The 14,749-nt window shown below is 43.3% G+C and overlaps 1 protein-coding gene across 1 annotated transcript in view; it reads right to left on the minus strand.

Moving 5' to 3' along the window:
- Positions 1 to 14,749, minus strand: part of ALK (ALK receptor tyrosine kinase) — a 673,529-nt gene that overhangs the window by 184,245 nt on the left and 474,535 nt on the right. Inside the window, exon 5 of the mRNA XM_032391651.1 lies at positions 12,083 to 12,210. Coding sequence (XP_032247542.1) covers positions 12,083 to 12,210 — 128 coding nt within the window. The remainder of the gene's footprint in view (positions 1 to 12,082; positions 12,211 to 14,749) is intronic.

Consider the following 14,749-nt stretch of genomic DNA (forward strand, 5'->3'; position numbering starts at 1 on the left):
CTTTGGGCTACTCCCAGGCTCTCCTTGACCTCTGGGAGCAGTGTGACCTTCTCCTAGGGTCCGTTCCACTGCTCTTCCCGGCTGTGACAGCTCCCTCAGCCATGTTCCTGAACCATAAACCTGTAGACAGGCTGCCTCGGAACCTAGACTTGAGTTGCCTATCCCTGTAGCATGGGAAAGCTAATCAGTGCCAATGTTTTAATTATATTTACATTTCACAAATGATTGAAAGGATCGGCTTATAAAAGCACAAGAAAGTTGAGGCATTCAACCTCTCTGAGCCTTTTAAGACAACAAAGTTATTATGTCCATGTGAATTTCCAGGAAGAAACTTCTAATTAAGGCTTATTGGTTCTCAGCTGCCATTGGCCGGCAATGTGGCTCATCCTTCCTGTTCATTAGAGCAGAATAGGGGCTGTAGCTTCACAGAGTCTGTGCCCACCTTCCAGCCCGCTCCTCCAGTGAGCTTGGGAGGATCCCAGAGCTGCCATGATGGCCCCATCACTCCCCTGTGTGTGACTTGGGAACCAGACAGGATATTGCACCTGTGTTCTTGAAGGAAATAAGACCCCTGGTCTACCAGTTGCATGAATGATTAATGAGGGGTAATTAGTCAATGTTGTTAAGCATTTTATAGACACAAAAATGCTGGCTAAGAGCTAAATGAAGAAGCAAAAGCAGCAAAAGCCAAAAAACTTTACCTCCACCCAAATGCTGCTCATAGAATCCCAGAATGTTGGAGTGGAGGGAAGGAGGAATTCAGAGACCATTTGCCCTGTGATTTGCAAACTGAATTGTGGGGCCTTCTAGGCACCCACCAAGCAACTATTTCCCCATGTTTCCTCCCAAAACAAATCACAACCAAAAAGGCAAACTAAAGTTCCATGCTCACAGCATAACCTGAAGACAGAGAATGCCAAAAACTTCAAAATAACCACAAGTAAAAAGAAAAAGCACCGCATCCTAGCAGTGGGAGCTCTCACACTCCACTCTGGAGGACCTGGCCATTTGGTTCCCATAGTCCCTGGTGTTGAGGAGCTTTGTCCAGGGGTCTGGGCAGAGAGGAAGTAAAATGTCTCCCAGCTCTTCAGATAGAGAATTAGCATCCCTTTCTATTCCCTTTCAAAACAAAACAAAGCCAATTCTGAGATCCATTCTGTCTTGCAGGAGATTAAATAAGCTTTAGACCAATGCACAGGGGACTTGAAAACCTAATATTTGGTTAGTCTGGCTCTGACCTGGTATGTAAATTTTAGGAACGGAATCCTTCTCTGACTGATTTGGTAGGTTAGGGCCCCCCTGCTGGTCTCTGGTATCACCTTGGGATTCGGCCTGTCACCCTGCCCACCTATGGCTTGCAACTGAAAGGATACCTTCCATTTGGCTCCAGCTCTCCAGGTCTAGCTGTACCTCCTTTTCTTAGCCTTAGTCCCTTTGTTCCCTTAAAGTTGTGCTTCACCAACCTCCCCTCTGATATGCCCCAAACGGCAGAGAAGGGTGAAGTCACCTCCCAGAGTCTGAGGGATCGTTTCTAGCAGAAAAGGTCTTAAAGCTCATGTTTTATCTTAAAATTTGTGTGTAGTTTGCACAAAGCCCAATATATAGCCATGTTAATTTAAATATTAAAATAGCCCTCTATTCCAATATTTTTGTAAAATTGAAGCTCTGGAAAAATGTACCATGTTGATTCTGTGGGACTGTGCATGCCCAGAACACTACTACCTATCCTCAAGGTCCAAGCATCGAAGTGTGAGAAACACTTGCCCCTTTACCCCAACCCACTTGTTGGATCCAGGCCCCTCCCAATTTGCTCACAGCCAAATGCCTTTAGGCATTTCCTTTGTGGACGGGGCTTGGGAGGCAGGGCAGTGAGCCTGATCTCAGACCTGTGGGGCAGGGCACTGAGAGTGGAGCCATCCCGTCCTTGCTCCAGGGGATGTCCTTAGACTTCACCAAGCCCCTGAAATTGTACAGTTCACTGTTGGTCCAGTTTATCTTGATGACTCATACCAATTATTTGTAGCACGGTTAACTAAGAGTTGCCAAGGCCATTGGATCAACATCATCACGATACACTCTTTGGACTTCGGGAGGGGTGGGACTAACCCTGTTTGATTTCCCACTAGGCTGCAGGCACTGTGTCACATAAGGCGCACACACTCATATTTAATCCTCACACGGATTAAATCCTTACGGGGAGCAGGTACCACCATCTCCATTTCCCGCATTAATGATCTAGCGCCGCAGGGTGTGATGGACACGTAGCACCCAAACAACTCAGTTAGGATCCAAACCCACGTTTTTCTCATTCAAATCCTGTCGCCTTTCCACTGTTCATGATGCAGTGTTCCTTGCTTTTTTTTCTGTTGCATCTTTTGCCCTTTTCCCTCCTGATGGCCTCTATCAAGGAATGAAAGAAACAGAGAGGAGGTGAGGTCAGAATGTACGAATTCTGCTGTCAGCTGTTTCGGGAAGATGGAGAGGATGTGGGAGAGGTGGTGGGTTGAAACCAGTGTCTAAACTGACATTTCTCTTATCTCTGGAATTTATTTATTTGGGTCTGCCTCACAGGGACAGATTTTAAGGAATGGTTACAGAGGGGCCTTAGAGACCTGGGGAGGGAACATAGCTTCACCCAGCCTCTCATTCATCACCAGCCAGAGCTTTGGTCTCCTTAATAACTGGGGCTTAATCCTCCACATTCGAAGAGACTCCCATTACCCCAAACAATAATTTTTTAAATTACCCAGGCAGAATAGCAATTGCATATTGAATACCAAGGATGATTTAAAACTAATAAATACTTTTGGAAATTCCTTGAACATTTTAATGAATTAAAAGTTATGAAATATTTATAAGCAGTAACAACGCCATCTAGTACCATTAATAAAATAAATACATTAGTCAGAGAATGAAATTCATTACTATTTTACTACTAGACATTTATGTCAATGACTGAATATTGCTCCAAATTACTTGTAAAATGGACCAATTATTTTAGTGTGATTAATCTTTTCAATTATTTCTTTTATGTAGTTGTAATTTGAAAGTAATTTTCTTCCAGGAGTACAATGACCTCAGCACACTGGTTTCTTATTTATTTGTATTTAAAAATCTTTTGGCTCTGCCCCCATTTCTGGGTGATTTCCAATGGTCAAATATTTAAAATTGTCGCCCAAGCAATCATTGTTCCCATGTACTTTGCGGGGCATTTTTTAATTGGCTTTATTAGTGATTATGAATAAGCCATTCCAGTGTAAGGAAGTCTCTGCCAACAGCAGCTGTACATGGGTAGGGAAAGGAGGGGCAGAAAAACTCTTTCCTGGTTCCACCAGCTGGGGGCCTGGCTGATTTAGACCCCATCCTTAGTCTGCCAGAAGGATGCAGTACGATAAGCATATCCCAGGAGGTTTAGGCTCTTCCTTGGCCACTACCCATCCCCACAAGATTAAGCAGTCTTACTCCTTTGCATGGCACATTGGATTCTGGGCACCCAGTCACAAATGGAAAAATGACTTTATCAGAGATAAAAGCATAGATTGTTGGGGGTGGGAGTGAGGAAAGAGAAGCAGCTGCCTTCGAAACCAGAAAATAGATCTGGGCTTTCAGAGTTTCTGTTGGAAGGGGGGTAAACTTGACCTTGACCCAATGGCTCAGATGAGGCGCAAATGGAAAGAAAAAGGTGGGTGCAAACCTGCAAACATACCCTGGGCTAGCTGGGATGAATTATTCCACCCTTGTTCCAGGATGAGGACATTCAGCTCAGTCGGGGTGAGGAAGGGAGAAGGCAATAGTATTTATTGTGCCGAGCTCTGTGCCAGGGGCTCTACACATAATATCAGTTTTTCATTTCCCAACAAACCTATAATTATGTATCATTAGCTCCATTTACTGTTGAGAAATCCCAAAACTCAAAGATTAAAAAAAAAAACTCTTCTGAGCTCAGAAGGGTGGTAAGCGATAGACCTGGGATTCCACACTCATTCTGTCTGATTCCAAAGCCTGTAATCTCCCTCCTACATTGTAACCAGAAAACCTTTATTCAGTCCTTACCATGAGAAAAGCACTGTTAGTTGCTAATTGGGGTACAGAGATTAAAAAGAAAAAGACACAGTCTTTGATTCTAGGAATTTAGCATCTATTGATCAAGACACATAAATAACTCTGGAAAGTAGACGGTTCTAAAACGGAAATCTATGGAGACATAATTCTGAGCTGAGACTTCTTGGAGAAGACAGTATTTGAGCTGAGATTTGAAAGAAGTGTGAGGCTTGGGGAGACGGACATTGGGGATGGGAGAGGGAGGGCACTTGACAGGGGGCATAGCTGGAACCAGAGCGTGGGGCGGGAGGTCTTTGGGAAATGTGAGAGGAAATCACAATTTTAAGGCTTATCTTTTTAGCAGTACAATCCACAGACAAATTATGGGTGGGAAATTTTAGAAATAGGTAGTTAAGAAGAACAATGGAATGTAATGGGCCTCGACCTTCGAGGGAGGGCACCATGAAAACGAACGGACAAGGCTATGGCTGCTATTTCTCCTTGGCTTTCACTTCCAAACAATAGATCCCACCTCTGCAGAGATGACCCAGTCCCCCGAAGTGACCGACCCGGGCAGGTGTCATGTTGGCGGGGCTGTGGCGCTCAACACCCGCGTGGCATTTGGTTATTGTTAGCATCCCACGATTTGTTTCTGTGAATAGCACTTTCTCCGTAAGAAACTGAGCAGCAGGGAGGGAGCAGCTATGTTTTTAGAGACTTCAGGCCAGGTGAGTTCCAGAGAGGTCCGGGAGCTCCGGGCATCATGTACAATGCATCTCCACAGTCCTCTTCTCATCAGACCCTCACGGTGAAGGTCAATGTTGGGACCACCACTGACATATGGTTATTCCTGTTCTAAATAAAAAACAATCCATGTGCCAATTCTGATAGAGACCTTTAATGTCCCCTCTGATCCAAAGAATTGACGAGGCTATGGTAAATAAAAGGTGGAAAGGGAACGTCGGTCCCCCGAAGGCTGGTTCAGTGCTCATTCCGTGGTATTTTTGAGAAAGACATGGGAACCAGTTCAGAGGAAGACAATCTCTACAAATGGAGCATTTATTCAATACCTCTGGTGTGGATTAAATGTAAGTCAGGGATGCCCTTAGGGGAGCAGTTTTGTGTGAAGTAGGATGGGGATTTTAAGGCTGCCACACCAAAACTCAGTCCTAAGACAGAAGCAAGTTTATATCGGTGTCACTGTGCGTTCAGTTTAGTATGTGCTCAATAAATGTTTGTCAAATGAATGAGCAAATGCATGGACGGGTAGATGGATGATTCTGCTACATAGAGCGTTTTCTGCTGGCAGCCCCAAGAGAGCATCCCAGTAATCTCCATTTTACAAACACAGACTGAGGATCCTGCTGGGGTGTTGCTTTCTGTTGGAACAGAAAATGCCCAGTTTTGGCCACGCTGTCAGGAGCCCAGGAGGCTATCCCTCATTTTACCCAGCTGGATTTTGGAGCCTACTCCAGAGGCTGATTAGTTCCACATGGCTGGCCAAGATGAGAATGCATTCATTCAGCTTCTTTCATTTCCTCTTGTCCCCCTCTTGGCCTAAGGAGGGCATCCTTGCCTGGCCAGCCTTGTCTTTGGTGGAAGAGGAGGAGATAGAGGGGACAAGGCTGGGACACGCCACACAATTTTGTTGTTGTTGGTACTGGAAACATTCATACTAGCTCTACATCTAGCATCTCAAACCTAGGATCCAGTGAGACAAGAACTTGCTTTGTGTAGACGGGCCATTGCCCAAAGTATAACAGCCTTGTACTTAGTCTTAATTGTTCAAGGAAGGTATAGTTAATGTAACAATTTTTGGCTATCACATTTTACGTAAGCACAGAATCTTATGATCAAAAAGCTGGAATTAATAGGAGAGTTGAAAATCAGAATGTCCAGTGGTTCTCAAACTGTATTTTATGACACCCCATGGTGGTGGTGGGGCGTGGGTGTCAAGCCTGTGGAGCAAGTGGGTTCTGGGCCCCCTACTATCACTTCCCCTGGGCATCTCTGCTTGTGTAATTTTATTTATTTAATTTTTTTTTTGCATTCTTAAAATTTTTTTATTGTAGCACAAACATACATGGTAAGTTGTTTGTGTAATTTTATATACTGGACTTCTATATAGGACTTTATTTGCATTAAGCATTCAGCCTCTAAAAAATGTTTGAAGTCCATAGATCCAGTTTAAATGCGATCATTTTAGGCCCAGAGAGGTTAAGATATCTGCACATCCCCAACTCTTCTGGGACATGTGTTTTAAGGTATCCGTGGTGGTGGGACTGCTTTTGATGCTTTGTATTCCCCCCCCTTCCTATACGACCAAAGTTAATGAAATAACCCCTCAGGGGTAACATGAGGATTATGACATCCTCTCTGCTGAACAGATCAGAGGAGGTAATGTGTATGAAAATGTCTCAGTGGGATAAGAAACCAAGAGTGCTTCTTGTGGAGAAATCTGTTAGTGAGCTGAATGTTGTTCTGACCTAGGAAATCTCAGATGTGATTCTCATAGGTTCATGAAAGGGAACCGGCAGTAAAATGTACTTAGGCTCACCCAGGTGCCATCTGCAGCTCCTTGATGTTCACGATGGGGGTGTCCACTGTTGGTAAGTGGACAGCGGTACACCTAAACTATCTCTGACCAACCAAGGCAGGCAGAGGGAAGTTCCGAATTAGCATCTTAGAAAAATCGAGAACTTGACAATCATGAGGTGAAGGTAGAAATCATACTGGGCTGGTCAGTTATTTAGTGTGTCGAAGTTCAAGGTAAATCATTGGGTGGTTTGTTCATTCAATTTCCACTGGTGAGGGAGGCAGAATAGATGCTTTCTGGGGTGTTTTCCAGCAGGTAGCAGTAACACGTAGCAGCAAGAGCATGGATGCTGGAGCAGATGACCTCTAATATCAGCTGTGAGACGTGGGATAAATTACATAAGTCTCTGTGCCTTGATTTCCCTATCCATATCATGGAAATGTTGATAATGATAATACATACCTCATAGCACTGTTGTAAGGATTAAATGAGTTAATATATGCAACAAGTTTAGAACAAGGCCTGGCACATAGAAGGTGTGAGACGGGTGTTTGCAATATTGTATATTCTTTTCTTTAAAGATTTATTTTTATTTATTTATTTGAGAGAGAGAGAGTGCACATAAGCAGGGCGTGGAGCAGAGGGAGAGGGAGGGGGAGAAGAAGAGAAGCAGACTCCCTGCAGAGTGTGGAGCCTGAGGGGGGGGCTTGATCTCATGACCCTGAGATCATGACCTGAGCTGAAATCAAGAGTCAGATGCTCAACCGACTGAGCCACCCAGGAGCCCCCAATAATGTATATTCTTTTTTTTTTTTTTTAAAGATTTTATTTATTTATTTCACAGAGAGAGACACAGCGAAAGAGGGAACACAAGCAGAGGGAGTGGGAGAGGGAGAAGCAGGCTTCCCGCGGAGCAGGGAGCCCGATGTGGGGTTTGATCCCAGGACCCTGGGATCATGACCTGAGCCAAAGGCAGACGCTTAACAACTGAGCCACTCAGGCGCCCCAATAATGTATATTCTTATGAGCTGCTCAGAGGCACAGGGTTTTTCAAATCTTTTTTGAGAAGCTAGCCCTGCCCTTTCTGACACATGTTTTTCCGTAGGCTCCTCTGAACATGAGGGGTCCTGATGTGTGTCCTGCACCATTCTATTGCTTTGGACTGTCTGCTGAAGGCGGGTCTTTGTGAATGGGTGAAGGGTTCCCTGGGAGCCCAGGCATGGGTGTCTCTGGGGGCTGATATCCTTCCCATCACTGCCAAATATATACACTGGCTTTTTTAAGATCAGGGAAAAACCTCTTCTAAGCAATTTCCACCTACTGCTACCTTCTTTTGGCAGTAGTAGGGTAATAGCCCAAAGCTAAAAAAGCAGGAGCAGTATTTATCAATTGATTGATTAACTAACAATCAGTCAACAAGTATATAAGCAGTGTTTTCTATGTGTTTAGCGCTGTGTTAACTGTCCCCTGGGGAAATAAAAGAAATACAAGACAAGATCCCAAACCTCAAGTTAGGGCCCCAAAATGACTAACTGGGAAATAACTGTAAAGCAGCTACTAAATCTAGATGTAGAGAGCAAAGTATTCAGAGAATTTCTATGGCTGTGAATGATGTTCTAGAGGGTTTGGGCCCTAAACTGGATCCTCAATGATGAATCTGCATTCAAAACGGAAGGCCTGGGACCAAGCTGGTTTTCTGTACACTGCCTCAGTCTGACTAGAGGGCCGGGGGTGTGAGAGAACAGAGGGCATAACGTTGGACAGGTACTGAGACCAGATTTTAAAGAAGCTTAGAAATCAGGCAGAGACACTGGGGGCTTTCCAGGCAGGACTGAGCAGTGGTGAAAGTACCAAAATCAGAGTTGAGATGGCCCTGATGTCACTCTCAGCTCTACCACCAACCAGCTGGGTGATCTTCAGCCCATCACTTGCCTGGACCCAGGAATGAGTGAGACGGCCCACTATAGCTCCCATATTTCTGATATGGGAGGCAATAAGAAGTTACTGAGGTCTCCTGAAAGTGCCACATGGAAAGGAAATGTGTGGTAATGTGTGAGGGATGGGTAATGCTATCAGGGAGACCAGCTGGCTACTGCCAAAGCCCAAGAATGCATAACAAAGGCCTGGATAAAGTATGTTGCTGAGGAAATGAAGTCAGAAGGGTAAATTCAAGAGACAGCAACAGTAGCATCTAGATAGCAACGGATAGGATGAAAAGCAGCCACAAGTCTAGAGCCCAGAGCTTGGCCATTTGGATGTAGGAATAAGAGGATGAGTTAAAGATAATTCTAAAGCCTTTGGCAATGAATTTAAAACCCCAGCCTCTACACATTCCATAAAGGTGACAGAACTTTGTGGACAGAAACATTGGCTTGGTGGTCAGACTGACTTGGGATTGAGTTTGGCTCCATCTTTCCCTAACTGAATGACTTGGGCAAGTTTTGAAACTTCTGTGAGCTTCAGATTCCCCATCTGTAGATAAGGATAACAGAACCTGCTTTATAGCATTATGGTAAAGTTCACATGAGATAACACACTTAAAAGGATCAGCATTTCCCTTTGCACATGGTAAGTGCTCTGTTGATGTTAGCTTTTATTGCTTCTTAACTGAGCACTTATTAAGTGTTACACAGTGTGATAGCTGTCAGGATTCAGAGAGGAAAGAGGCATGGCCTCTGCCCTGATGACACCCACAGATAAGTATCATCTCCTGTGCAGGGAGAATTGTCCCCACATCCCCTGTAAGCCTTCTCTGGACTAACTAAAATGGCGCCTCTTTATGTAGGCAAAGGAAGAGCTATAGAGTTCTACAGATGTGTCTCCTTTCATACTCCGTCTGTGTCTCATCAGGAGGGGACCAAGTTACTATCAGAAAATAGACCCGGCATTCTGCAGACCTATCTATAACCCCGGCTAACATGCCACCAGCCCTGTTCACCCCCTCAAAGATAATACTTCTCTCTCCTTATCTCTTTCCTTTCATGACCTGATCAAAGCAATACATCAGAAAACACAAACATTTGTCTACATCAAATAAGCATACCTCTGAAATAACTCTTTCCATTTAAAAATGTGAGTGTAGTTTTAGGATGCTTCTTATGTTTGCAATTGTCCACACCAACTGATGTGCACCTGAAATTGTTCCATGATGGGGAGGAGAATTAGAAGTTCTCAGGAAACACAGGAGTCACTTTGTTTTTCCTCTGCTCTGTGCTTTACTCATTCACACTTATTTCTTCATACCCACTGGTGGCCACAGGAGTCCAAGACAAAGAAGGAGTGCAGAGAACATCTGCTTCTCCATGGAGACCCTCTGTTTTTAGACAGGAGCCTCTGAAGGAAGGTAGCTGGGACATGAGAACCTTCCTAGGTCTCTTGGCCAATTTACCTTCTCAAGGGAATTAGAAGCAGACTTCTTTTCTCCGTCCTCTTAGAGACTGTTCTGCCAGAAGACATACTTTTTGGATCATTAGAGAAAGTTAGAGAGGTCAACTCTCTTGGTTTCATAAGGGTAGAGAGGCCGACAAGAAACAGGTCTTTGAAACTCTGCAACAAACTCACTGCAAATGCAACATAAGATACAGAGGAAGAATTCGTAGGTGAAAGGGAGTTGTAGGGGTAAGGGAGGAAAAATCTGCATAACTGTTTGAGAGCCTTGACTCAGAGGTATGAAGAATTTTTGCAGGAGGATGGGCTGGGCCTGATATCTGGGGTTTTGTAGTCTCTTATTCCCTTCTCCTGACCATTGTTCAAATGAGATTAGGCCAATTCTGGGAACTTATACCTTCTCCCTGTCACATTCCTGTTAACTGGCTCCATTTCAACAGATAGCCTCTTTTGGACGGCACACAGACCCTTGACATCAGCAAGGACTGATGATGTCCAGAGCCATCCACAAATCTGCAAGTTTGTGAACATGGAAACATTTGTACAAGCTCCTGGCTTTCTCCCAAACCACATGTTTCTTATACATTGCCTCCCATCACAGGTTAACCACCTTTTCAACTAGAACTGAAGTTCAATCTATCACATTATGATGGTTTTTCTTTTTTCTCACACATAACCCAGTTTTCATTAAAGGAAAAAAAAACAACAAACCACTTTGTGAAAGTTCTTGCAAGACCAGCAATGAATGAAGAGCCATAGCAGCATAAGAAACTGGGTGGTCAGGGGTCTCCTAAGGGAGTCCCCTTTGTATAGCACCTCTAAGAGGCCCAAGATTCAAAGCTGGGCCTCTGCATGCAACAGATCGCTGTGTGTTATGAGCCTTCGTGGTTGCTCATGAACAGTCTAAATTGAGAACTTAGGTCTGGGAGTACCACAGGCTTCCTTCCTCTCCAAACTTCATTCTTGGTCCTCTCAGACCACAGATTCCATGGCACATGGGAGAACTCCCTTCCCACTGAACCTCTGGGCAGACGCAGGCACAGAAAAAGAGCAATAATGAAAACAACTTCTTCCCGAAGATCTGTATAATTCAAGCCCATCTCCTATACCTTCCACATGTGGGAAACAATAGAGGGTGTTTATTGTATGACCCTAGGTCTTCTGAACAATCAAGGAAAGATCAACCTCCTATATCTATTGATGATTCATTTCTTCCTGTTTACCAATCAGACTTGAAGCAGTGTCTAATGAAAGATAAATAGGTGATCTTGAAAACAAGAGTAGAAGGTCAAAAACTCTGTAGAGGGAGGGGAAATAAGCTTATCAGAAACCTATACAGATATAATTACTGTGATTGAGTATTGCATTTAGTTCAGTTTCCTGGCAACAAAGGCAAAAAGAAAAAAAAACACAACAAATTATTCTTCAGGAGAGAGATGCTTTTTCTTGGTAACAAATCTTGAATGTGGGACTTATGCAAAGGAATTCAATGACAGAGTGGACAGTGCCCTAATGGTATTTACAAAATAATCAAAAGATTTCATATATAACCATTTCCTAAGTCGCCCCTTAATAACAGTAGGAATCAAGTCATTAAGAATACTTAGTCATAAATTTTGCCTCAGAGAAAAAAAGTAAAATAATCACTATCAAGTTGGAGGGGTAAGGAGTGGGTAGAGATACAGGTGAAAGAAAAATGGTAGAATGTTGATAATTATTGAAACTGAGTTGAAGGTATATAGGGGTCACTGCACTATTCTATTTATTTGCATACATTTGAAATTTTCCACAATAAAAAACCAAACCAAACCAAACCAAACCAAACCAACATAGCTGAAAGCATTTGGCAGCCCAGGAAATTGAGCTGATATGTTCTCTAACAAAGACTATATTCTGTTTGATGAAGTTTTACGGTAAGCAGATATAAAGTTATACTCAGTCTTTGAAAATTGATCAGCTGGGCTGTGGAGCACTTGCTAATATTCAGAACCAGCCCCAAGGCACCATAGACTTTACTAGATAAGCAAGCACATGCCCAGCTAATTGTGGCGGCAGGTTATGGACACACTTAAGACAGCAAGCTACCAAGGAAGGGAGGAGAAAGCCAGATTCAGATACCTTCACTGCAGTTCTTCAGGGCAAAGAAGTCCACTGCAGACAAACTTCGGTTTCCACTCGAGATATATTCCAGGGCCACTCGGAAGGGATTCTCTGGGCGCCCAATTCTCCCCTGAAGCACCGTCCATCTGGTCACATTGGAATGCAGAGGGGAAGAGCAGAGAGAAACAGTGATGAGAAGCAGGCCTAACTTGCACAGAGATTCTGTAGTGATTTCTAGGCCCACACTCTTCATGGGCCCCAACCGATGCAACCCCAAGAGGCTCTGAGAACAACTCTGACAGCAACATGCAAACGTTTGTTTCCTTCTTGTCCAACTAACCCAGAAACCCACTTCTCAAACCCATTGTAGCCACTGGTGTTTCTTTCATTATATTCTTTCAGGCAACTACAGACCTTTGGACTGCTTTAGTAGTTAATCTTACGGGAAAAGAATATATGTACTTAAGAATATCTGCTGGCAGAGTGAAGGGATAGTCTTCAAAAACATGTATCGGTGGATCCGTAATTATCTTTGGAAAGAATTTTGGCTTTCAGAATTTTTTCTGATCCCAGAGTCTCATAACCCTTGAGTTTGCTATGTGGTCACTGAAGGGTTGAAGCAAGCAAGGGCTATTTATTTACTTCAGGAAAATTAAAGTGCACCGAAGCATGTAGTTTGGGGTAAAAGGTACCTAAGATTGGTGTGAACTCTGCAAAATGGTGCAAACAGAAGAAGATAGAAGTAGGTCAAATGGTGAGCTCTGCAGCCATCTATGATCAAGGACACGGACACCGCTGGAGAACAGAGAATAAGCTGAATGAACATTTTTTACACCTCACTCATGCTATTAACCTCTTGGAATAGCCTCCTGTCACTGATTGGAACATCAAATTTCTTTTCCGCCATTGATTCAGGTTTCTTAAACATATACAATTATGTTGACATTTTACGTGGTGAATGGCAATTACTTGGACTACTTCATATTTATTGTCCTTTAAAAAACAGTTTTATTGAGGTATAATTGACATACAATAAATTGCATGTCCTAAAAATGCATAGCTTGGTGACTTAAAGTGTATGAATTGAGGAGGTTTGACATATGAATACACCCATGAACTCCTCACAGTGTTTCATAGTGTCCTACCATGATGTAAGGCCTTCGGTAGGCTGGGCAGTACAAGTGCAAAGGAATTTAGGGAAAGATTAGCTTTCTGTTTTAAAAAAAAAGTGTTTAAAGCACCCCCACCCCCGCAAGGTAGAAAGTGATGCTCACCGTAAAAAAATATTAAAGATCCAACCATTCAGAAAAGTTGGCAAAGGAAATTAAAAGTCACCCAGAAGCTCATTATCTAGAGATAACCATGGTGAACACCCCAGTGGAGCCTTTTAGTTATACTTTTATATAAACAAGGCCATCATCTTCCACGTGCTCTCTGTGACTGGACTTTGCCACTCAATTGTATGTAGGGAGACAATAAATACAGACTATGTGATGAGTTCAATGATTGCATTTTTAATGATTTGGGCGTTGCTTCTGAGTTTTTCCCTTCACGATCATGCTGAGGCTAGCTCTGTGTATCTCTGTAAATACTGCCTTAAGACAAATTCTTAGATCCCCAGTTAAAGTGCATGCACATTGAGAACTCTGAGCATACTGTCAGTCCTCCAACAGTGCATCAGAGAGCCCATTTCTCCATCTGCTTGCTAACATTGGATCTCATCACATCTGTCCCGTCTTTGCTGCCTTTTGATGATGAAGGCATCGCCTAAGGCAATCGGTGGTCTTTCAGTGGGGTGCCCTTGCGTGGCAGTTTTGAGTCTCCAGGCCTGCCACGTTGCGGGGTATGCAGTGGGAATCAGCTGAGTGAAGAAGGTAGTTTTGTTCTCTATGCTCTTCTGTAGTTAATTCAGATCACCGGAGCCAATGCCTCAGCCATTTAATACAAGTGTATTAAGTTTCCCCACAATAGACGCTGTAGAAGGGATTATTGCTGTTGTAAAGTTTGTTCCCTGTTACGGTACCCAGCAGGATTTCTATCCAAAATAAAATCGGTGCAATTGAATAAGGAAAAGGAGGCCTTTCGGTTTAAATGTGGAGCTGTCAAAGAAATAAATATTTGAAAAGCAAATGTAAATGTGGCGTTAAGAAAAAAAACACACAAAGAGAGCAGAATTTTTCTTGTCCTTCTGAAAAAATAAAGAACCTTATTTTTGAGGAAAGATGGTGGAGAAACGCCTGACTATTCATATTCTGCCAAAATCGTAGCTCTCTGCTGCAAGGAATGATGGATTTTAATTCCAGGTACACTGTGGCCCTTGACAATGATTTCCATTTCTATATTGGCATTAGCCCTCTGGCTAAATGTGTCAAGAGTTTTAGGAATTAGTTTCTGAATTACTGATGCAATAACTTTTGTCTGAAATTCTCTGGCCTCCCATAGTTTACTGCTGCAGCTTTAATAACTTTCAAAGCAGTTGCCAAACATGTATTTTATGACCAGGGAAGTTGGGACAAGAAAAGGGCAAGTTTATATCTAGGGTCAGCTTTGTTTAAGAGACAGCAGAAACAGGAACAGCAAATGCAAGCTCTCTTTTCTGTCTGACTCCATTTTCTTTGCTCATATCCCTGCAGTCATGAAACTCCCTTATTAGGGTTCTATTTCCCTCTTTGGCTGTGGCAACTG

Source organism: Phoca vitulina, unplaced genomic scaffold (assembly GCF_004348235.1).
Source record: "Phoca vitulina isolate PV1807 unplaced genomic scaffold, GSC_HSeal_1.0 scaffold63, whole genome shotgun sequence".
NCBI lineage: Eukaryota > Metazoa > Chordata > Mammalia > Carnivora > Phocidae > Phoca > Phoca vitulina.